Genomic DNA, 24,029 nt, shown 5'->3' with positions numbered 1-24,029 from the left:
AACCCAACTAAGTCCCACTGAACATCTTGTGAAAAAGAAAACACAGGAAGTTCAAAATGTAGCTGTTTTTTTTTATCCCTGGCTCTGAAAATAGGAAGGGAGCTAGTATTCTGAGGACTAGCAGCCACTTTTTGTATTTACAAAGTACATTAAAAATTATTCAGAGAATACTGACAAATAATACAAGGTAAAAGGTCCTTTAGTAATGTAAGGACTTGTTATATGAAAACAGGCCAAATATCACAGATACAGCATAGATCAGATCTTATGAATCTTATTTACTAGTATGCAATTTACTAATGAAGAATACTAAAACCAAAACAAACAGAAAACAAGCTTCCCCCCCAGAAATCAACACGAGATGTTACATCTACAAATTCATCTTACTGTAGAATCATTTGGCAAATTATATGTTAGACCCAAACAGGTATTTGAGATATTGCCTATTTCTTTATTCCAGGAACCATTCATATTCTTTGGTAATGTTGCTTGTCACAAAGCACGTGCCCCCAGGCAGCACACTCTCTTTTTCAAGTCAAAGAAGGCAGAACATGCAACTGTCTTCAGGCCAGCTGGCCATGCTGTCTGAGCTGAGCTCTCTAGTAGTTGGCTGGTATGTCCTCGTTCCAATGTACTCATGTCACAGTCTTGTAGAGTGCCACTGCTAAATTTGGAGCTACTTTTCAGCACAGGCTTCACAGTATCTCAGAGGCATCAGTCTAAATAGACTAGTACAGGAAAATCTAAGTCAGTTGGGTTGTAGTGAACTATAGGAGCTTTTGGCTACCAAATGTGCAATGAAGCCTTACTTTTTGAAGGTGCTTCTGAATTGAGGAATTCTTGAATGTAAGGAAGTATCGTTTTCAAATGTACACAATTTCCCTCAGCAGTGGAGATTTAACATATGACAGAATTATTTAAATTAATTATTTTTTGGCAGGAGGTTTATGAATAAAAAGATCCATCACCTTTTTCTTCTTGAAGTTCCATGCAATACTGAAGTCAACCTTTTTTTTTTCCCTTTTTTTTTTTTTTTTTTTTTTTACAACAAAAAAGGAATAATTGGCATTCTAAGACTTGGATAATCCTTGAATTCTCGTAGGTACGTGTAGTGTTTATCTTTTGCCCAGATTGTCATCTGAATGAAGCAAAGCAAGGTGAACAGACCCACTGGAAGGAAGAAAAAGAAAGAGTTATGCTTCATAACTAGGGAAAGAACATGTTCTTGTCACTGACGATGTATCAGAGGGAAGTTCCAAAACTTTACTCACCTGGAACACACTGAGTCATGACAGTGAAACTGATCCATGTCCCCACCTGTTTTGGCCAAGGAAATTTAAAACATTTCTGATGACAGCATTTGCACTTATGTCTCTATTGATCAAAACCAACCTTGTCCTAGTATAGGTAAATAAAAAAGCCAAGGTCAGCCAGATCATTTTCTAATGTGAATAACCTTCAGCCAAAAAGGTGAACGGTGCCCTGTTATTACAAACAAAGCCTTTATGTTTGCTTCCATACTTAATATGACAATTTTAAGCATTACAGCTAGCTTCCTTTTTCTCTGCCTAATTTGTGTTTGTCACTTGTCCATCAATGGTAGGCACAGTAATTTTCTACAGCCTGAGACTTAATGCTGTTCTCATTAACATCTGCTAATGACACAATCACACTTCATCTTCATGTAAGTCAAAACCTGACACAGTCTTTCTGCACAAAAGTGAATTTTACACTCAGTTTTACTGTTTCTAACAAGTTTTGAATTGAGTTGGGAGTTTGGCTCCTGATTAAGGAATATGAAGCAGTAAACTGGTTGAAGCTTCTAAACCAGACAGCACCAACACAAACGACCGTATAACTTAGGAAAATGGGGATGAAGACCTGGCAAGCATTGCTTCATACACACTACTTCTCCATTTTATCTACTACAGTATCCTCTATTTATCTGTGCACTATCTTCCTGTACATTGTGATATTTGTTCCTGGGCTCTCTTACATTTTAAATCCATTAGATGCCCCATCCCCTCACTGCCACACACCCTCAGTGTCGATCTTCCTGTTCCTGTCTGCAAAGTTTCCAGTGCTTCAAAATGCATTTATATCTTGTCTAGCAGCTACGCTGAAGCACAGGCCCAGGTCCATTTGGCATGTAAGTACTGCCTCAAGGGTGGACAGGAAGAACAGATAAGTTCCTGTCTGCTGTGTGGTTTCTTGGGGTTTACAAGAGGAGGGAAAATGTATTGGGCTGAACTGTTTCAGAGTTTTCTTCCATGTTTTAACATGCCAAAAGAAATGAGAACTTATCCAGCAAAACTAAAATCTTAACAGCTCGTTTGAAAATACATACCTCGTAGGTATAGTTAGGGCAAGACACAAAGAAAAACAGCCATGTGAAAGGATTCTTTGTTGGATATGGGATCTTACGGGTTTTGGATCCTATAGATTAGAAAACAAATCACAAAATATTCATACTCCTAGATATATCATTTCCTATAAAGACAACCCAGATCTGCCAACTCCTGTGTCTCATCGCTGTCATAGGGACAAGCAAGATATGGAAAAACAGGATGTCCTCTGGACCCACAAGAAGGAACAGGATAACTGTGAGGAAATTCTCTGGACATTAGCAAGACATCTACATAACCCTTCGATCGCAGTCGCACCTGTTGTGACTTAGGTACGTTTTAGATGTTAGAAGTTAAAGGTGTTCTCTGTTTGTCACAGAGCTGGATTTTAATAGTCACAGTTGATAGCTGTTAAGATGTTTGGCTCATGCACAAGGAGCTTTGGTCTGCACAGAGATCTTGTGCTCCTCTTCATATAAAGTCAGTGAAATTACTTCCGCTTGCTCACCAACATGTTGCTTATACCAGCACTTCTGCACTACCCGTGTTTCCTTCTGCACTACCTGTGTAATTGATACCCTCCAGAACCAGTCATTTCACGACGCAGCATAACTGTGGAAGTACTGAATGGCTGGACTAAAGTGAAAAATAATATTGTAATTTTTACCATCTCTCCGGAGGTCACTAAGTGCAACATGAATGGAAAAATTTCCAGCTTCACACAGCTGCAAGAAAAGGTATGACAGTTAAAATGTGCTTCTCTTCCACTTACTCTTCTTACCTTTGTTATTTCTCAGGGTATTTAAAAAAAAAGTTAAAGAAGTTATTGTAAACAAGATTTTAAAAAAGGGAGTCAATTGTAAATAACCAAGATTGCTTTCTGACGGGTGGATGGAATCTTCTTGTTCAAACATGAGACCATATTATGCTCTGTTACAGTATTTATGAGATTTGCCAATAAATGTGGACTCTGTTCAAAAGATCAAATTTACTTCTTATACAGTCCCCATAAGATCTAAACGCAATAACTAAAGTGGATAAAAGTAAATCCAGGAGACACTTTATCTTTTAGCTATTTTCTGATAAAAATACCAGAAAACTTGATTTGGACAGTTTTGATTTCTCAAAAGTTATCAAAATCCCAAGGAGGATATGAGTTGAGCTGTAAGTTTTCTTTTCTAGATTATAGTTGATACAAATAATGAAATGTAATTGACCCAGCTTCCTCCACTGGCTTTAAATAATGCTTCCCCAATCAATTATGCAGAAAGTGTATTGAAACAAGCCATTTATATGATTACGGACAGTCTTCAGTGTCTGCAAAGCATAACCATTAAAGCAAATGACTGGTCGTCAGACCTCCTGAGTTTTATTGTCAGCTCTTGTACAGTTATGTAGTCTCTCTGTAAAATGGGAATAGGTTACTAACTCACAGAAATTTCGTACCAGGAAGCTGCTTTGAGAACCTCCAGTAACTGACCTTCAGTTTCTTAAAGCAAGTGAACAGCTGGTGTTTTAAGTGAGTTAAACATACATAGGAAAAATGGGTACATCTTTGTTGGCTACACTAATGTTATGTCTGCACGTATGGAAATGTTCCTAGGAACAGTGAGAATGAACAGACACTGTCTTAAGAATTTTGCTTCATAAGGAAAGCTGTAAAAAATGTTCCTGAAAATGCTTGTAAGGAGCAACACCTCCTCCCCTCACTTCCATTTGCTGCTAACAGTTGTATCAAAATGAACGCCTTCCCTTGGAAATAAGCAGTGTGCTGTCTTAGTTGGCCAGTTCACTAAATTTTATGACCTGTTGTGATTCTTACACTCAATGAACAGTTCCCAAAAACAAACTCATTGGCTTTTACACAGTGTCACAAACCAATAGTTCCAGGATTCTTTTAGACTGTGAGAGATCATTTTAGCAGATCAATATCCTAGTCTTAGAATAGATACTTAATCAAAATCTTCCCTTCTGTACAAGATCACATTAAAAACTGACATGTATCTGTTCCGCATGCAGCTTTAGTAGTATGTCCCAAGTATTCTAGTTTTAAGTATCTGCTTATCCTACTCATTCTCCCACTTACACAACATAAAAAATAAACCAGGACATTTTAGCATTTTATAAAAGGAGCAACAGACCTACCAGAAACATGATCACAGCAAAATTAATCTGTTTTTTCCCATAAGCTACAAAACAAAATGTTTACATATGGTTAGCACTAATACACAGCCAATAAAGGACTTAAATCATGTTGAGGGCTTTTATGCTACTTACAAGGAGGAGTGTAAAGAGGATGATTGATGTAATAAGCAAGCCAAGCTGCAAATCCCCAGTAATACAAGCAGTTCTGAAAAACAGTTATTTTTACTTTGTTTCAGTACAATCCTCTGGGTCAGTATTCACTGCAAGGACCACTGATAACAATTAATTGGGCTGATCCTCCAAGTTGCTGATAATACAACAAAAAGTGACAACACTGGGTATGGTAAGGCAGGAGCAGACAACAGAAAATAACAGAAAGGAAGTAGTGCTCATAGAGTAAGATTTCCTTTCAAATATCTCAGAGCTGTTAAATTTATAAACAGTTTTAGAAACTACAGTCCTACTGTTGGAAACAGGTTTCTCTTGTCTGACAAGCCATTCGGCCAAAGATGATGCGCCACACAGTCTGTATGTTAAAGACAGGCTTGTTTTGCTAACCCCTGAGACTTCATAAAACCTGATTTAGGCACTGTGCTCTCTTTCTTGCTTATTTCTTTGTATTTATTTGTACAATTTTTATTTGTACAATTTATCGACATTCTTTTTCTTCATCCATTGGTTTTCTTTACTTCATATGCCTTAACTCTTCCTCCTTTAAAACATCACACCTGACCTTTCCCTGTGTCCCTTTCACCATAATATCTTTATTTTGTCCATTTTGGTTCTGTTCTTGGGTTTCTGTGATCTAGTTTCCATTCTCTAAACTCTGATAATGAAGCTTGCACTGTACTGATTCATTCCTGACTAATTTCAAGAGTTTCATTAAAAAAAAAAAAAAAAAGAGATTGTTTTTTCCATTTCTGCCTATTGTGTTTTTATCCTTCAGTATCTTGGTGACAGGTTATCTTCTCCTTCCTTACATGTCTGCTGGGAAGCCCTTTCTTGGCCTATTCCTCTTTTTCCTCTAAGGTCTCAACTCTATGTGCCATTCTCTTACAGACAGACCTTAAGCATTCTTGACCGCTCATACACCTGTCTCCCATCAGTTCAGATTTCCTCCTTTATCAAAGATAGTGCAATCATTGAACTGCCCAGAGATCTAAGACAAAATGAAGGAAGACCCTTTTGGGTATGCTGTAGTACAAGCACGTAATAGTTCCTTGCTCTGAGATTAGATATTGCAAGGTAACTGATGAGACAGAGCAAATTATTAACTAATCATTATAGATCAGGTAGGACAAGAAGGGCAAAGAGATTAAGTATCTTCCCTGTGACAACCTCCCTTTTATCCAGGAAAAGCAGCAGAGCTGGAGGAACAACTCCAGTGAGGAACAATCTAGTCAGTGATAAATGACTAGATAGATAAATGAACCTAGTCACTGATAAACTACTGCTTCCTCCCTAACGTTGATTTCTTCTGCCATCACCCACAATGTACTAACTGCTGTGCAAACCTAGGTAGAAATGGTTTGCTGTAGTCTTGGAATGGCACCTTATGAACAACCATGCTATAACTATGCAAGTTGGTACAGGATGGGTCATATGGGAATGGATTTTAGTAAAGTTAAATAAACAAATAATTATGGCTCAGCTCCCAATAATACTTGGTGTAATTAAACTGATTATTCATCCAAAGAACATGATTGACCACAACAGTTATAAGTTATACCTCAGTTATAAGAAAAGGAGCTTTAAGATGAGTGGAGTCTGCCACTGCTAAGATACTTAGCAGTAATACTACAAATGGCACGCTGTCACTAGAAGCCCTTACTGCTCATGCAAAAGCCTCGTGAGGTTCAGATAGAAGCAACAGAATGTATGCAGGCTTAATGAACTCACTTGAATGAAGGGAATTGTTTCTGTGAATCTTCATATTCCAGATAAATAACAAAGCTTTACAATATTATAAAGAGGTTTTGTGGATGATCAAGTTGAGATATTGCAGGAATAGTTTATTTATGAGATCTCTAAGTTTAAATATTTCTGGTTAGCATTTTTGTTTTCTCTACTCCAAGTTATCATCATTCCTATGGTAAACAAAACTATTTCTTAAAGTTCTGCCTACGTTTACTCATATCCAGCATGTTCCTTTCTGTTTCATTATATTATCTTCTAGTTTAAATGATATTTCTTTAGCTCTAGTTGTTTGTTTTATTTTCTCCAGATGTGATCATAGAAAGCAGTAATATCCTGTTTTTTTTACCCATGAAAATGCTGTGTAAGACCTGTCATATGACCAATCTTTGAGGAATTCCACTGGTAATCTCCCTATTAATAAAGGTATGAGAGATCCTTTTCTGATACAACATCAATCTTTCCCTTAGTTAGTTCCTTTACCACCACACAGTTGTTGTTTTTTTTTTTTTTATTAATCCCTGGTTTACTCATACTGAGCCATGTATCTGAGAAATAAGTATATTATGTTAATCTAGCATGAACTGCTTTTGGTGAACCCTTACTGCATTTTACTGCATCATTTATTCCCATTTCCATTTGGTGAACAAAGGATGAAAATCACAAATCTCATCAGTTCCTGTTTCAGGCCTCTGCATAGTAAAACTTAAGTATCTCTTGCTAACTGAAACATGCCGTTGTGCTTGGGAAATAAGCATCTATATTTGCTTTGTATGTGATCAACACTTAAATTAAGAAGCTTTGTCTACCATCTGTGTGTGAGAGAAAAAAGGGAAGAGGACGTGATACTTTTCTGATTGGCACAGTTCTGGAGTAACACCATCAAAGTCAATGAAATTATAAAAGCAAATCAAACCCAAGCACTGCTAAGCAGGGAAAACTGAGAGCAACTTTACAGATGAAAGCAAGTACCACCAACCTGCAAAGGTAGAAAAGTGATCAGAATGACTGGTACAAGTGACAGTTTTAGCAATTACATTTTGTTTGGTCTGAAAGGAACTAAAAGTTGGCAAGGACCACAGTGAAAAATGAAGATTTATCATACTGTACAGATTCTTTTTCAAAGTAAAGTTGCCCATATAACTGTTGTTTAGCATGCATTAGCTACTATTGTGTGAAGAACAAGTCTTTAAGAGATCTGCTAGCCTTTTAACAATCCCTGCATTCTTCTGCTTCAGAAAACACTGACAGGGAAGGTTCTTTCCAAGGGCCACTGCTCAACTACAGACCCTCATTCCATTTAGAAAGCATGAAGCCATCACCAGAACTACCAGAGCCACTGCAAAGCTGTAAGGAGTTAGCCACAAGGTAAAGCTTCAACTGCCTGCAATATTCACTGCCATAATGCAAATTCCAAGGGACTGTCTAAATGCAAAATGTTAACTACCCAAATGGTCATACTATATGATATGTTTTTCTAGTTGTAGATGATGATCTCTTGTTTTCCTGAGTACAAAGAGCATTTTTGAATATCACTGTGTACTCTGTTGCTAACATTTTTAAATAACCACAGCCCATACAAAACCGTGCAGCTTTGCAGACAACTAGGAAATAAGGGATCTGCATTTTAATGGCTGCCCTATGCCACAGCAGCACCGATAAGGATAGGGGGTGCTCCTGGATGAGAAGAAAATATAGAATAAACAAGTTTACTTTGCACTGGAACAATAAAAGGTAAATTAACAGTTGCTTATCAGCAAAGACAATATGAGGTGGGAAGAAGTAAAGTGACTGTTACAAAAAGTTTCTTTTTTTAAAAAAAAAACAAAACAAAACAAAACAAAAAAACACCTCCCAACACTGCACCTATCTGTGCTACCTTAAAAGTTAATTTTAGTAAACCTTCACACCCAGGGAGGTAGCTGAGTGGAAAGGAAGGGAGGGCTGAAAGCCTAAAATTTTAAGAGAGCAATGAGAAAACTGTAATGTGAATAACTGTATGGCAACAAATGGGTTATACAATAGTGACATTAAGAAATCTTTTGAAAGAACTACAGATTCATGGGTAAGATTTGCTGCACATTACTACAAACGCCACGCCAAAAGATCTGTGCTGCAGAGGCAGAGAATAGGTTGGCTAGGTTGGATTTGTAGGGGGGCTATGGATAGATTCTGTCACAATTTACCTTCACAATATTCCTCAGTGGCATAGTCCCATGGGAGAACCGATGAACAAATATTGTTTCAATCAACCTTTTGATGTAGTGGAAAGAATGGCAGATACATGCCAAGCTAGAAACAGCAAGACAAAAGCATTTAAGAGTGCTTAAAAAAACAAATGTGGCAAGACATTTGGAGTAAGACTACAATGCTAACAAGTAATACAGCTCAAGCCTGCAAACGGACTTACTTAACTACTGGATGTGGGCTTGATGTAAACCTCTCATCCAGTCCATACACAAAAGGCATGCGGAAATAAAACAGAAAATAGATGAACAATGGACCTGTATATTCTATCAAAAATACCTGCAAAAAGAGAGAAAATAATTAGACAGCTGAATCAGATGATGGTTCTGCTTTGGTTTCTTTGTGATAAGTAATGCAGTGGGATAAACACCTCCACTGACCCAGAATGGCATTTAGAGATGCAGGGAGGGAATAGCAGGTTTGGGCTTAGGCTATGAAATCAGTAGACATGCACATAAATGTTCTGCAATGTATTTGCCTCAGTTGCATACAAACAGCCATTGCCAGTGCAGCTGACACAGTTTGGGTATGAAAAGCTAATCACAGCAGCCCAGAGATCATGATAACTGTGCATGCATGTTACATTTATGCAGCTCTCACCCTCCTCTTGCCCTTAAAAACTATTTGTTTATTTTGGGTTAAAATTAAAGTTGTTGAAGAATTTATCTCGAAATAAATGAGCTTTCTTTCTAATGAATGAATTTTATTTAAACTGGAAATACAGTTTGCAAGTGTTCACAGGTGACCCTATCTATATGAACAGTTAGTGCAGCAGATATTCTGGAAAACAATCAATTAATTCTATACTCAAATAATCTTTCACTGGGGACAGAGGAGAAGAGGAAACTGAAGAAGCTATTTTCTAACCTAACTTCATTTCAGGCAGGAGTGTATTTCTCATGAGGATCACTTTACATTGAGGTTAGCTTTGGACCAAGCATTAACGGTTGCATTTTTAAAGTGAGGAAGGCAGATCAATACTTCATTTATGGAGAAAGAAGGGAAATTGATTGTAATTCTGTCAAAGAAAACAGAACACATTACTTTTTAAATGTGTCTAAAGTTATTTTAACTATGAGAAAAGACGTTTTCATTTCAACTTCTGTAACACAATCAGTATTTTCTGTGGCAAAGGTAGGACTTGACTGTCATTTTTATTTGATAAAACTGAAGCACTTCTTGGCTTACATTTGAATGAACTGGTCTGAACGGCAGGGAAAGCAGAAGGTAAAGGACAGATTATGGAATTGAAGAAGTCTGGTGTTATTTTACTGTGATATTTTAGTATATAATAATGCATGTAGGTCTTGGAGTCTACATTGCCATTAGAAGTTTTGCTTGTCTTACTGGTTTATGGCATGTGTAATAGCTGACTTATCAGCATAGCATTTAAAGTGATGATCTGAAGATTCAGTCTTGCAGATTTTTTTTTTATTATTTTTTTTGCTTCCTGTGAATCCTTGCTATGTCATTAACACAAGATTTTTAGTAATGTTTCATAGCTAGGAGATGGTAAATGTGTGGTAAATTACTGGGTACCTTTTCCTTTGTGCTGTGCTGGTTCAGTGTAACTAGTGGAAAATATGTGCATCTTGGGGTTTCTGAAGAACTTTCTAGGGTTATTGGTCACCTCACTGTATAAACAGCACTCACTTGCTGAGTGAGTTGTGATGGGGCTTGCCTTTGAGCTAAGAGAGTAAATGTGAAGTCTTTGTGGATGGCTCCTAACACTGCAGAAATGATCATCTGTCATTAGCCTGGTGTTAGCATCCTGGGACACAGCCACATGCAGACAGCTAACTCATTTTACTTTCATGCATTTTCCTGCTGAAGTCAGTTCAGTTACTGACAGGTAAGTTGCTCACATGCCTCTTTGCAGACAAACTCTGAGTATAATCCTGATTTTGTCAGAAGAGTTACACAGGCCCTCTAAAGCAGATCCCCAAAAGCATTTAGATACCTAGTTCCTAGTGATTTTGCAGTAGACATCTAAATCCATTTGAGAACTTGCACCTTAGTTCAGTACAACCAAACTACCCTTTAGCAAGTTTCCCACTGCTGCTCTCCCAGGGAACTAGACATTCAGAATATTTTGTTGCTGCTTTCCCTGGTTAAATGAACTGAAGCGATGAGGATTCATTGCCTGCATCCACTATCAGAGCAGACATCATGCAGAAATATTGTAGAGAGACAAAAAGTGATGTAAGGATTAATTATGGAGAAATAGCCATTAAAATGGCTCAGATTTGACACATAGCTCACCGTAGTCCATCCTATCTGTGGCCCTAAATCTTTAAAGTATAAGGTAGCAGTTGTGCCAACAGGGAGGTGCTGCAGGATTTCCTCATCCCTCAGGGACTTTCCTTCTGAGAAGGAAAGAGGTAATTACATCTCAATGAAATTCAAGTCAATTTTGCCAGCATACTAGCTTTATATTGTGCTTTTATTCATCTGTGAGATTCTTTGACCTGACATGGGCTTACTGGAATCTAAATAAAAACAAAACAAAACAAAAAAGAATGCTTATCCTTAATTTTGATTTATCCCTACAATCACATGTAAGCCTAGATCCTCTATTCAGGATCTCTCTAGTCAGGAGAATTTCTGATCCTATCTGCCTAGTCCAGTAGACTTGGTTTATCACTGCTACAGCAGAATTTGCTGATGGGTCACTGTCTGTTAATACAATACCCTGACCTCAAAGTCAGCTGCACCTCCATCTTTCTCTTCCCCGCTTCTCACTGCTCATCACCAGACACAAGGAAGCTGTAATAAGCTAGGACTGCAAGGCCCTCCTACAGAGGTCTTCATTGCCTCCTTTTTTTCCAAAGCTAGGAGGTGATTCCACAGGAACTGAGCTGGTGATCCAGTTTTTAATGCCTGGATTTCAGGGTATCCCCATAAGGCCAGCATTTTCTCACGGTAAGTCTCACAACAGAAACTCATGGAGGAATCTAACAATGTAGATCTTTGAAGAAGGAAACAAAGTACTCATACGCCTGTTCTTCATGGACAGATTCTACACAATGAATTAATCTTCACCAGCATAATTCTAAGGGAATATATAAATCAAATTTTCCTTACTAGAAGCAAAAGAACAAAGCGCTACATTTTATACTGAATGCTAAGATGAATTAGCACAGTTTGGCAATTGGACTTTCTTTTGTGCATCCAGGCCACGTACTAAGAGGCTTCTAACAGTGATGCCTGCAACTATGCTAATCAAATCAATCAGCTGGCATCAGCTTTGTCAGCAAATCCTACATCCGCAGCAATGTGTTTTACATTAGCTTACCTCAAAGGAACCATAATTCCTGCCTGAGAGCAGAGGATTATGTGAATTGATAGCTGTAACTCAGTTCTTTTTAGTACTCCCAGCTGAGCATCACTATGGGAATCATTTCACTGCAGCTAAGGGAAGTTAAGAGTCTAGATTCTGTGCTGCCTGTCTTTAAAGCAAAGGTGCTCAGTAGTTAGAAAGTGCATCGGAACAATGTGCAGACTCCTGAGTTAATTACCAAGCGCCAAACAGATGGATGGAACTCTTTTCAATACTTTCAAATAATTTAATTTGTTCTCGATTCAATTCAGTCTTCATGGTGCTAAGTAGCATAGCTGGAAACAAATTTTTAAGAGCTAATACCCATGCAAAGTACACCTGTTATGCAAGGCCCCTGCTCAGAGCTTTATTACTCCAGTTCTCATAGGTACTTACTTGGATCAAGTTTTATTGACTGTCTTGCTGGATACCACCGAGGATCTGTAAGACCGTACAGAATTTTGTGATATGCAGTATTTGTTTTAGATTACCCACTGTTAAAATAAATGCAACATAACAGAGTATGATTTTTTGAATATTTTTAGGAATATTCATTTAACATGAATACCTGTGAGAAATTATGCAGCAGGAAAAATACAAAGGTGTATCAGGATAGTATAAAAATGGTATTGAAATCTCACGGTGATCACATTCATGTGCAAGTTACTTAGCATTATGTGTGTGTGCATCATATGCTTCAAGTTCATAATTTTCTCTTATTTATATTCTGTATATTCTGATGTGATACAAACTCTTGCAAAAGTTATACTCACATAATTTATGGAACATCAATCTTATCTCCCTAATTGTAGCATTTGGTTCCACCTAGACAAAAAATAATTAATATATATAGATATATATGTAAGATATGCACATTTTGAAAGACAGCTATTAGGTGTAAGGCTATTCATGTAGAAATGTGACTCAAACAACAAACAACATAACTTTCTTATATATAGCTAGGATTGGTATGGATGATTGCAAGTATTTCTTACAGGAAAATGGGAGGACCTAATTTGTGGCATCTGTTTCAGAGGCAGTTACAGTGGCAATGATTAAGAGTTACTACAGCAGCATTGACAGTTTGATGGCTTATGAGTGAGTAAGGTACAACTGACACCATATAGAGAAGTGAGTGAAGTTGTGCTATTTGCCCAAGAGCTCCTTTGTGAAAAGGGCTGAAGTGCTCTGTAGTGAGTATGAAGTACACATAGCTGTTGCCTCTCCAGTGGCCAAAAAAGGGCTATTAAAATACTTTCCACAAACACTACATTTACTTTAAAAAACATTAGTAATTTTAAAATAGTCACCTAGCATTTTGAACAGATTTTTGTGTTTTACCTTATCCAGGAAGCATAGTTGTTCCTTTGTCTTCCAGTCAAGGATTTCCACCTGAAAGGATACAAAATTATGATTATTATTGCCTACATAATCTCTAAACTCTTGGTTGATTCTCAATTTTGCAGTCATTATTCAGAATGAGACACCTTTTTCCTCTGACCTATGGACTGTGTTAAAAACAGCTCTGATGTGTTCAAGAGAGAGCTTTAATCATTGATGGGTTCTCAAAGCACTCAACTGGTGAAAAAATAGCACTTTTGCCAAATAAATTGTCTTCCTTGATAAATTCAGAAGTAGAAGCAGCTAATTGACTGATCAAAATAGGCATTCTGGGGTGTTTTGTTTTGCTAGAATAAAAGGAACAAATAAGGGACAGACAAGTTTCATGGTAATCACTAAGGAAAAGTTTATCTTCAGAACTGTTCTGATTTATAAACCTAGAAAGGCAATTTGAGAAAAAAAAAAAAAGTAAATGTGTATATACATGCATGTAAGCAAGTATTTTGAGTACATACCGCATAAAGATTACTATACAATGTTCCCAGAATGTGTGTTAATTATAAAGAGAGTAAAAAACATCAGAAAACATAATGAACAAATACAGCTAAAGATGTGGACTTCATAAATCCTTGAGAGGTTGTTATAGAAATATTCAATGTTACTCTTGCCTCTCTGATCACCCATATTAGAAACTATGTATTAGCATTTTATTTTCCAAGTGGTGGTTTAATTGCAGCTCTGAATAGGACAAAGTGGGTTATTTTCATGATCAAATGACATTTTGGCAAAAGGTTTTGATTTTAATTAACAGCCAAGCAGCAAAGTCCCCAGATGTTTCAAAGCCCAGTCGCAGCAGACTAGCAAAACTTACCATATAGTTCTTGTGTTTTAAATTGTTCTCATCAAACACTTTGTAATGGAACATTAAGGTACAGCTAAGACTGAAAGTTCAAAGCTTATCTGTCACAGTCACAAATGACTGGGACTATCATTACTCTTTTTTTTTTTTTATAATAATAAATGTCTAATGTTAATTATGATTGGTATTAACTGACCAAGGGGATAGATTAACAGTAGACTTTAAATATGATTCCCTACTAAAAATAGGAGTCACAGTCCAGTATCTTTCTAATAGGATATTTTTGAAGAGATGACTTGGTTAGAGTATCTTATTTCCTTCTTTTACTTGTCCCAAACTATTCTTTATCTGTTGGCGTAGCAATGAAGCACTTCAGCTCCAGCCAGAAGTATCCTATCAGATCCCTACAAGGGACACTAATGCAGTAGTATTTTCTACTTGTGCACTGTAAGCTGCCAAGGGGCATCAAGGGAGGTAAGCACTTTTCCTCCTTTGCAATGCATAATGCATGTGTGCCAGATTATTGTTATTACATATTTCTACCTATCTCCTTTTGAAATAATATAAAGTACAAGTTTTACTGTCTGTCTGAGAGATCACTGTGGGAAAGCAAATGAAGTGGATTCCTTTTCTCTGGGATGCTGAACTACAGCATTCTGACTCTTGCAGCCCACAGAACATGTACTGTGGGGACGGTAAATATTTTTTTGTCATTTCTGATGCTGAGTTGTTACAGGGGTTATTGAAACCTTTGGTGTATTTCAAAGCTCTTGTATCCAAGAACAACGCTGGGCAGCCCTATAGACTGCAGCAGCAACCAGTTTAGAAGCCTCCTTCCCATTCCATACCCACTCCCAGCATATATATATTGGATCAGAATCCACCCACTCCACCCCGCCCTGGAAGTTTTAATCTTATGGTCTTTAGTGTCTGCATTAAAAAATCCTCTCCATGTCAATTACAGAGTAATTTGGATATCTGTTCTGCCACCTATCCTCTTCTAATTGGGTTAGTCTTGTTATGCACAAGGCCAGACAGTAAATTACACAACATTTGCTTTTGCTCTGTGGTTTTCTTGGGAGTAGCTGTATTAAAACATAGGTATTTATGTGAACCACTGGAATCAGTGTGGAAAATAATCAAATCATCCACCATCTTCTGTATTGCTGTTTGGTTCTGTTCCAGCATGTCGCTTTCAAGTGCCAAACTGGCATACCTTCCTGTACTAGCCCTTTTCTTCAAAAACCTACAGAGATGATGGATTCAGACTTTTGAAGGTGCACAACAGTGGTGAGTGGCAAGGTCACCAGCTGCAATATGGGAAATTCCCATCAAATACGAGGAAATGACAAACATTGGAAGAGACTGCTTAGAGGGGATGTGGAATCTCCATCCTTGGAGGTATTTGAACCTGGACTGGACAAGCTCATGTGCTGTCTGATGTAGCTGCATCTGCTTTGAGCAGTAGCTACAAGACTTTCAGAAGTCCCTTGCAACCTAAATTATTCAATGATTCTATATTTTTGAACACTCATTCCTGAACTTCAAACATTTTAGTTACTATCAGTTACATTCAAGATCTAAGCAAACATAACACATGCTTTCCCTTTTCAGAAAGAGGCACACAAGAACACTGCTGTAGATTCCACTCCAGTTCATAGAAATTTGTGCAATGACAGAGTGAAAGCAAGGTGATTGTTTCCTCTAATTATCATGCCTCTGATCTGTGACAGAACGTCCCCAGTGTGGTTAGCAGTTCCCTGCATAAGAACCAGGAAAGACTGATCCAAGCTAAGAAATGTTATCTTTTCTGAACATAATGGCCAATCGCATGAACCCACATAGCACTGAACACAGTGTTTCCAGTCCTCAGGCACAGCACCAAGTCAGTTAATGTATTGGTTGGCAACAGTCTTTAGATACCCAGCAATCTGTTCTTGGAACACTTACTGATGGGTATCATCCCTTTTAAACATAAATTGTTTGGCTCAGAGCATTTTAATTTCTGAGTGTTTCCAAAGCATTTAGCACAATAGGACACTGACAGTCAGTTTGCACTAGTGCAGTATGACTTGCAGTCCACTTATTTGGTGATTTTTTGATAGGCATTTTAAATTACAGCTTCTCAAAAACATCTTTGAATAGAATGTAAGCAATAGGCAGATTTGTGCATGATAGCTCAAAGTTAAAACTCTTCTAGAAGTAACTACAAATACATACCCTCAATGTTTAGGAGACAAACTTGTTCTCATGCATAACGAGCAAAGACTGATAATGTCTTTAAAGACAGAAAAATTCTTAATTATTGTTTAGAACAGGTCAGGAGCAAAGAATAATCAATTTATGATAAATGCAGAAAAATTAATTGCAACAATTAAACATCTATTCAGAAGGGTGGAAAATTTATTCACAGGGGAAAAATGGTTGAGCAAAGTGTTTAATTTTTTTAGATAGGGTGCCTTTAATAGGATTACAAAAATACAGTAGATCAAATCCACCCAGTTTAAGGCTGTTTCAGATGCTCAAGCATCGAGAGATCTTCAAAAAATGATGTGATAACTGTAATGGAAATACAGACACATCGTGTCTGTGCATCTTGGAAGTTTTATTTGCAGCCATTTGTACTCAGCAGATTCAGTAAACTCTAGCTTAGTGAGATTTTTTGAACACTGACATAAGCATATATTGTATCGATTTCTTTTTAAATTACTCAGAAAAAAAAAAAAAAAAAAAGCTTATTTTATAGTCTTGGAACCAACCAGCCCAAGAAAGAGCAATGCAGAATGAATTAATTCTCCCTGAGCTACTGGACTGCTTATGTAAGTCAGGTTCCTGTAATTTAACCATTAGAAAAATCAGTAGTTGCTATAGTTCTAATTACATCTTTCTAAACATTTAAGTTTTCCAACTGAATTAGTAATTTTCTCTATTCCCTTAAACTTTTCTTGAATACTGTGTTGTTCCTGAAAGAAGCAAGCATGTCTTAGTGTGGTCTCCCACTAGGGCATATCAGGAATAATGTTCTAGTATCAATAAAGTTAAGCCAAAGGGAAATTGCTGTAACTGTAGTTACACTGAAAAACTGTGTTTGTGCTGCTGCTACAACTGACTTTCAGTCTGAAACTTGCCTTGCATTGGAGTGTACAAACCATTGCAGAGGCTGAGTCTAAGGATCCATCCAGAATGGTACCTTTCTTACTGATAGAGCCAACAGCAGGTGACTCACAGGAACAAAACAGGGCAAGAATGTAGTGAATGGGGGGAGGAGAGAAGACATACAGATTGAGATTTTCCTGCAGCAGAAGTGGTGCCTTTGTGTTTATTAGCTTTTTTTTGTGGATTTTTCTTCAATTACTTCTTCCACATGCCTTTTAAACCTGTGTAAATTTTTAGCATGCACAGTGTCTTGAGGTGAGGAGTCCCACAACTACATGCTGTGTGAGAAGGTTTCTGAGGAGAATCAAGGCAAATGTTTAACCACAAAACCAAATTTCATCATCTTACCTGTGGAGGGCTATACTTTTTTTTCTGTAATTAGTTCAGCTACGTGAAACCTTACCTCTCCGAAGTGAATAGCTCACATTTCATGAGACTAGAATCTTATTACATGATTTCACCAAGTATTAAAAAAGGAGATAGTGATACCCATACTCACAAAGTTTCATACAATTAAATTTCACTTTTGTAAAATTCTGATGTCTAACATTTAGAGGTTCACAAGACATACACCAGGTGTTTACTCATCAGCCTCTTAAGTTCTGCTCCTGTGTATGCCTGAGAACCATCATCTGGACTATACTGAAACTCAGTATATTTTTATTTCTTCCACCTGTTAGAGGTTTGTGCGTTAGAGGTTATCACAGTGAATTCTGGCTCCTGAAAGCCTATGAAAGCTTTCCAGCTTTTGCTAGCATGACATCTTCCATGAGGATACACAGGATGGGAAAGTAGCACCAGTTAATTCTGACTCAGTGGGTATTTACTTACATTGGCTAGCACGGCTGCCAATTTCCCAGTCATGCTGAAGACTCCCATCATTCACCAAGTATCACTGTCACTATTAAGCAGATTGGAGTGCTTCCATCTGTGAACCTAAGCCAGCTTTGACGCAATCCTAAGAAGACATCCATGTTTTTCAGTGGCACCTCACAGCCTTTTCAATGTACAAAGGAGACTAGAGCTCAGGGCTCTAGTTTATAGTGATTATTTTCTGCAATGAGAATATTCAGGTAGGAGAGGTTTATAAATGCTCTGTGCAAATCAGCACTGTGATTTGCAGTGTTGGACTTCAGTATCTACAGGTCCATTACTACTCTTCATGGATAATTTGGTGTATGGATGTCAAAATGTACATCCAGGGTGTGCTTTCAACATGGAATTGAAGAGACTGAAGAGAGATTTTTTCCTTTCAATTATTTATTTATTTTTGCCTAGGGGTATTAAGGTTGGGTCTGCTGTCTTTTAACAAGGCAAGAAGACCAGAAGCTGCGGGAAGCCTGTAGCCCTTATACTGATGGATCAACTCACAATAGCTGTGTTTACTTTTTAAAATATGCTCCTAAGAAGTCCATTATTTTCTCTAAAACAAGTCTTTTGATTTCAAATGTAGCCTTCAAATCCTAAGTGGCTCCAGGTACTCCCTGCCAAGTAATGTTTTATTGTCACATTTCCCTGTACAAAAAAGAGAGTTTCTCTCTTGAGCTCCACAGAGAAAAAGGACAAATTGCCTGTCTTTTAAGTGAAGCGGCACAAATGACTGTACAAAGTGTTGTTAAGTGTATGGAGAGGCGATGTGGGAAGAGAAAGGGAGAATGTTTTTCCCCATCTTCTCAGTTCTGTGATAATTTTATGTGTTACTTGTGAAAACAGAACAGACATTTTCAAATCGCTGGGCAGTTTTTGGCAGTCTCCCTTTAAATGACCGTTCAAACATCTCATATATGGCCTTGTCTTGCTCAGGCTGCTCTTGGAGGATACAGAATCTTAAAATCCTCTGCAGTCCTGCTTTTGGCACTTGTTCTCAGTGTTTCTACTTGATGAGGCTTTAGACAGCATAGCTCTGAGTGGGAGAAACCTTTGTAACAGGAGCTGTGACATCTCAGCAATGCCAGTGAGGCAGCAGCCATCCCCCCTTGCATTCAGAAGGTTTTCATCACAGTCAGAAGGGGGAGAAACTTTAAATGCCAGCAAGCAGGGGGGCACTACATTATAGCTTTTAGACTGTACTGCATATGTCAGCTCAATCTATCCTCAGGGAACAGAGTCCAAAATATTTTGGGTTAGCAAAGCTTACAAAAGGCACTCCTCATCCAAACCAGTTAAGGAAGCAAAATTACAACTGAAGCTCTTATGGTGCTAATTTTGTACAATGTGAGTGTATTTGCTCAAGCATATTTCCTCTAGGAAGACACAGGGACATGCTGTTTTCTTTATATGAAATGCTTTTGAAGACTTAAACCTATCAAGTAGAAAAAAGGGTAGAATTCATTAGCCTAACTTCAGAGCTCTGCACTACAGACATTTACCTCTGAGCATGTCATATAAACACCCTTTGTAGAGAAAGGAGAAAAGCTGGCACTTTTAGGATAAGCTTCGTCATCAGCTTTGAAACACATCTAAACTAGGTCAGAAGAGTTGTTTTCTAATACATTTAGAGAAATGAGCGCTCCTAGAGACTATCAGTTATCTCGATACCAGTCTCTACCACAGACCTCTAAATTCTGGGAGGTGAATCTCAAATTATCAGGTGCAGTACTTTCAGGTATGCACATGTCTTTAAACAGTAGCTGTTCTTGCCAGGCTTCTCCTGAGCTATTAGTGATAAAACAGCTGCAAGGTGAAATTAGAAACATGCCGGTGCCCAAAGTAAATAAAACCCATTCTAGCCTTATTGCAGAACAAGAAATGTACAGACAGTCACCTAGACATGGGTCTAGGAGTTCAGGGACCTGCCTACATATGTTAGGTACGGGAAAATCACTCAGCCGCTCTGGATTTTTGGGTATTGATCCATTAGGTCCAGCACACTTTGGCTTCATCAGTTAGGCTCATAATTGTTGGTACTTAAGTTTGAACACAACCTATTCAAAATAAGTAGTTAAAGGTGATTCCAAACCTGCACCTGCCTTTACTGGCTACTTAGAAGTCACTCTAATACAATGTTGCCTGTTTTTGAAGTATTTCTGTCCTTAGCAGAAATGAGGAAGACTCTCATTCAAGGAAAAGAATTAACAGCCAGTGTCTGAGCACTCACAGTCAGACTGGTGTTCTCACCCATCTTTTTGTTGGTCCATTCACATTTTATTCATGGTTAGGGAAGAGGACCTTCCTACATACTCAGTATGAAATTGATTGCAGAATCACAGAATCAGTCAGGTTGGAAAAGACTTATAAGATTACCTAGTCCAACCTTTAACCTTGTACTGACAAGTCCACCACTAAACAATGCTACTAAGTTCTGTATCTACACATTTCTCTGGACATGCTCCAGCATGATATCCTTCTTGTACTGAGGGGCCCAAAACTGAACACAATATTCAAGGTGCAGTTAGGTACTAGGCATGATAAAATGCGCAAAAAATAAAATAAAATAAAATAAAATAAAATAAAATAAAATAAAATAAAATAAAATAAAATATACAAAAGAGAAAGAAGCATTCCACCAATACACTTCCACTAAACTTGTAATAGTCATATTAGAAAAAAAATTAGACAGCAACAGTTTGGTGTTTGCAAAGTGCTTTGTGATTCTTACAAAGAGGTACCACAGAAAAGCAATAAAGGGTAAATGGCTCTGACATGTACAGGCAAAAGCACAGAACTGCAGACTAACCCAAAGCAGGGAACATTAATGTTTGTAATATCAATAGAGATTTTTTTCCCTTTAGGAAGTCTTGGGAATGGTGGGACATTTACTCTCTCTCCTTTCCTAACTTTCCTAACTGAGCTGTCTTGAATTTATAACAGAAAGCAAGTCAGTGGGGAGAACAGTGCTGAAAGCAATATGCAGCAGCACTGCTTAGTACTACCTAAGCTGTCTTTGTCCACATCCCACACCCTGAGTCTGCTCAGACACACACTGGCTGTGCCTGGGCAAATCTGTTTCCACACATTATCTGCTGTACAGAGAAAAGGACTAAGACATATGAGGCTGACTTGTAAATAAATTCATGAGACATTCTGAATTTGGATTAGTGTTGCTTAGACACAGGATATCAATTAAAGACACAAAAGATCTGGATCTGCTGCTATTGTTCTGCCTCGTGAGGTAGAGCACACATCATTCCACTGTTTCATGCTTCTCCATCTGTACAATTAGGTAGTAATTATGTCCATAGGTCTCCTAGGTCTCCTAGTAGTGAGTGCTATAAAGAAGTTCAGTACAACTGGAGCAGAAGAGCAAACCTGCCAACCTGACAATGACTGGAGGTGTTTAGAGGGGTATTACACGTGTGCCTGATCCTGCATTTGGATATCACAGGACCTAGGGACAGCAATAGAAATGCAGGAGGCAGTGAAAAGCATGGTTATTTTTCCTAAAAAATAAATAGATAACCAGGGAAGTGAGTATTGCAGGGGAAAAGGCACTGCAGGTGCCTACCGCACACCCACTAGGGCTAGAGGCAGCTTAATTTGCGGAAGCATTAGTGACATCCAAAAAGCTTTCATAGCTTTGAAAAGCAACATCTGAACTTTTAGGTCAAGGTAAGTAACTACAAAAGCAGTTTGATTTTTTTTAGACTCTGTTAATGTTGTAGTAACAGCTCTTTTGTATTTTGCACGGCGGGGGGGGGAAGCGCATTCAACGTTAGGTGAGTCTTGTGCTGGAGACAATGAACCGTAAACCTGCGGGAACGTTTCGGATTGCCACCGGTAGGCTGGCACCAACCTCTCTGGGTAACTCTTCAAGAAGCGTTGCATTAGCCAACACGATGCCAGCGGAGTTGGTGCGGCTGTTTATGTAAGCGGATCCCCGCCCGCCCAGGTGCATGTCACTCCGCACTGGCAGCGTGCACGGGGAGCCGGGGGCCCCAGCCCCTCGAGGCTGCGCTCCTCTGAGCCCCACGGGGCCGGGCCGGGCTCGGTCGTGCCCCAAGCCGGGCCACCAGCTGCCCAGAACATTCCTCGCCCGGCCGAGCCGAGCCGAGCCGAGCCGCGCCGCCCCGCAGACCGCAAGGAGCCCGCAGCCCCGGGGCACCGCTCGGGGACCCCCGCCCCGCCCCGCCCCGCCCGGGCCGCCCCTCGCCCCGCTGCCCCCCGGCCGCCCGCACCCACCTCGAAGAAGCCGGCCCTGCCGCCCATCCTGCGGCCGCCGCCTCCCGCCGCCGCGGCCCCCTCCCGGCCCCGCACCGCCCCGCTCAGCCGGCGCCCGGCCCCCGCGGCGGGGCTCCGGCACCGCCCGGCCCCCCCCGGTTCCCCCCGCCCCGCCCCGCCCCGCCCCGGCCCGGTCCGGGCGAGCCGCGGGCGGCAGCAGCGGTGCGGGGCGCCGGCAGCAGGGCGCCCTGCAGCATGCACAGACGGGGAAAGGCAGGTTCAGAGCCACGGCTCGGCGGCGTTTGACTCGAAAGGGGGGTTATTCTCCTTGAGAGGCACCGGGGAGCTGCAGGAGATCAGTCGTGTTTCACGGTGCGTGCTGGTCAGAGGTAGAGAAATGAGATGACCACCAAAACCCACAACTGATCGAGAGCCAGAAAACACCCTCCTGTGTTTTTTTCTGCCAGCATACCTCGCGTTTCTGTGTGGTTTGACAGACGGCAGACCCGGGCTGGGTCCCTTCTGTGACGTGCTCCCATCACTGGCAGAATTAAGCGCATAGCATAAAGCAGTACAGAGGCTGGTATTATTTTTTCCTCCAGCTACTATTTATTCCGTTACCCATTTGTGAGAGCTAAAGGAATTCAACATTAGCGGATTCTACCTGCTATACAGAAACATTGCTTTTTCATGGCTCTAAGTTTCCATTATACAGAAAGGTTTATACCATACGCTCTTTGGAAGCCCTTTGCTAACCCCAAATTTTATCTGCTTCCATAGGACTATAACCATCAAAGCTTCTTAAACAAAATATTGGAGAATAAATTTCAGATGCACAAAGCATGAGGCCCCCACTGGCACGCAGGAACACCCAGTGAGGCAGAATTCACTACCAGTGTGAAGACAGGCTGGAGGTGCATGCTCCTTTTCAAGGCAGTTATGTGTTTGGATGGTTAGTGCTGGGATCTGGTTAGACCTTCTGGATTTTTATGTTAAACAGAATTACTGCCTGTCCAAAGAAGCAGGCGTTCCTTCAGTATATTTGTCTTCCAAATGGCCTGCGTTCATATACTGAGGAAAACTGTCTCCGATATGTGAAAGTAATCAAGGTGAATACAGAAAAGCAACCAGAACACAAACACAAAAGCCATTTAAGCCAACCTTCCGTCAGAAAGCTCTCAGACAGTTCTTCAGACCAACAAGTCGTGCAAACGGTCCCCCGGCTGGGTGCGGCACACCGCCTGCAGCAGGCACACTGTAACGGGCCGTTCAGCTCCAGTGCTGGCAACAGCGCAACCCGCGGCCTCGTGCTCCCTGGAGCCCCACTGACAGAGCCCCCTTCTGAACCTGCAGCGCAGGACCTTAGCGCTGGGTCCGTCAGCCCAGAAGACACCCAGTGACTCCACGGCGCAGCCCCCGCGGCTGCCGGGAAGGGGCCGCGCTCGGGGACCGCCCGCGGCCGCCCTCCCGCAGCACTGGGGCCTGCCCGGGCCGGGCCGGGGCCTCCCGGGGCCTCCGCTCCCCCGTGGGCCCGCGAGAGGCCGCGTCCCGCCCGGCGCCCAGGGGGCGCTGCCCGCTGAGGGCCGGGGCCGGGGCCTGGCGGCGC

At 40.0% G+C, this 24,029-nt stretch overlaps 1 protein-coding gene across 4 annotated transcripts; it reads right to left on the bottom strand.

The window, feature by feature from the left end:
• Positions 1-258: 258 nt before the first annotated feature.
• Positions 259-23,922, bottom strand: LOC311440870 (very-long-chain enoyl-CoA reductase-like). 4 transcript variants are annotated; one of them, XM_084528357.1, is made up of 13 exons: positions 23,585-23,922; positions 13,312-13,362; positions 12,744-12,795; positions 12,367-12,411; positions 10,914-11,017; positions 8,815-8,930; positions 8,591-8,696; positions 4,623-4,695; positions 4,491-4,534; positions 3,013-3,070; positions 2,348-2,436; positions 1,272-1,317; positions 259-1,170 (listed from the first exon to the last, which is right to left on the bottom strand). In XM_084528357.1, the coding sequence occupies exons 3-13, from the start codon at positions 12,757-12,759 to the stop codon at positions 1,043-1,045; spliced, it is 825 nt and encodes a 274-aa protein (XP_084384483.1). In that variant the 5' UTR covers positions 12,760-12,795; positions 13,312-13,362; positions 23,585-23,922; the 3' UTR covers positions 259-1,042. The 4 variants fall into 4 exon arrangements, 3 of the variants coding, with proteins under 3 accessions (XP_084384483.1, XP_084384481.1, XP_084384482.1); XM_084528355.1 differs by lacking the exon at positions 23,585-23,922 and adding an exon at positions 22,445-22,502; XM_084528356.1 differs by lacking the exon at positions 23,585-23,922 and adding an exon at positions 22,445-22,502 and having other exon boundaries at positions 10,914-11,014.
• Between the last annotated feature and the right edge of the window lie 107 nt (positions 23,923-24,029).

The sequence above is a fragment of the Aythya ferina genome (assembly GCF_964211825.1).
Source record: "Aythya ferina genome assembly, chromosome: 8".
Classification (NCBI taxonomy): Eukaryota; Metazoa; Chordata; class Aves; order Anseriformes; family Anatidae; genus Aythya; species Aythya ferina.
The sequence above is the reverse complement of the archived record's forward strand: the minus strand, read 5'-3'. Positions and strand labels throughout refer to the sequence as shown.

What these genes read in the sequence shown, in the direction of transcription:
- LOC311440870 (XM_084528355.1), bottom strand. Translation starts at nt 22,471, where the DNA reads ATGGGCGGCAGGGCCGGCTTCTTCGAG. An exon ending in AGCCCACATCCAGTAGTTAA is followed by an intron (nt 8,697 to 8,814) that starts GTAAGTCCGTTT and finishes TGCTGTTTCTAG; the next exon opens with CTTGGCATGTATCTGCCATT. An exon ending in GCCCTAACTATACCTACGAG is followed by an intron (nt 1,318 to 2,347) that starts GTATGTATTTTC and finishes TGGCCAAAACAG; the next exon opens with GTGGGGACATGGATCAGTTT.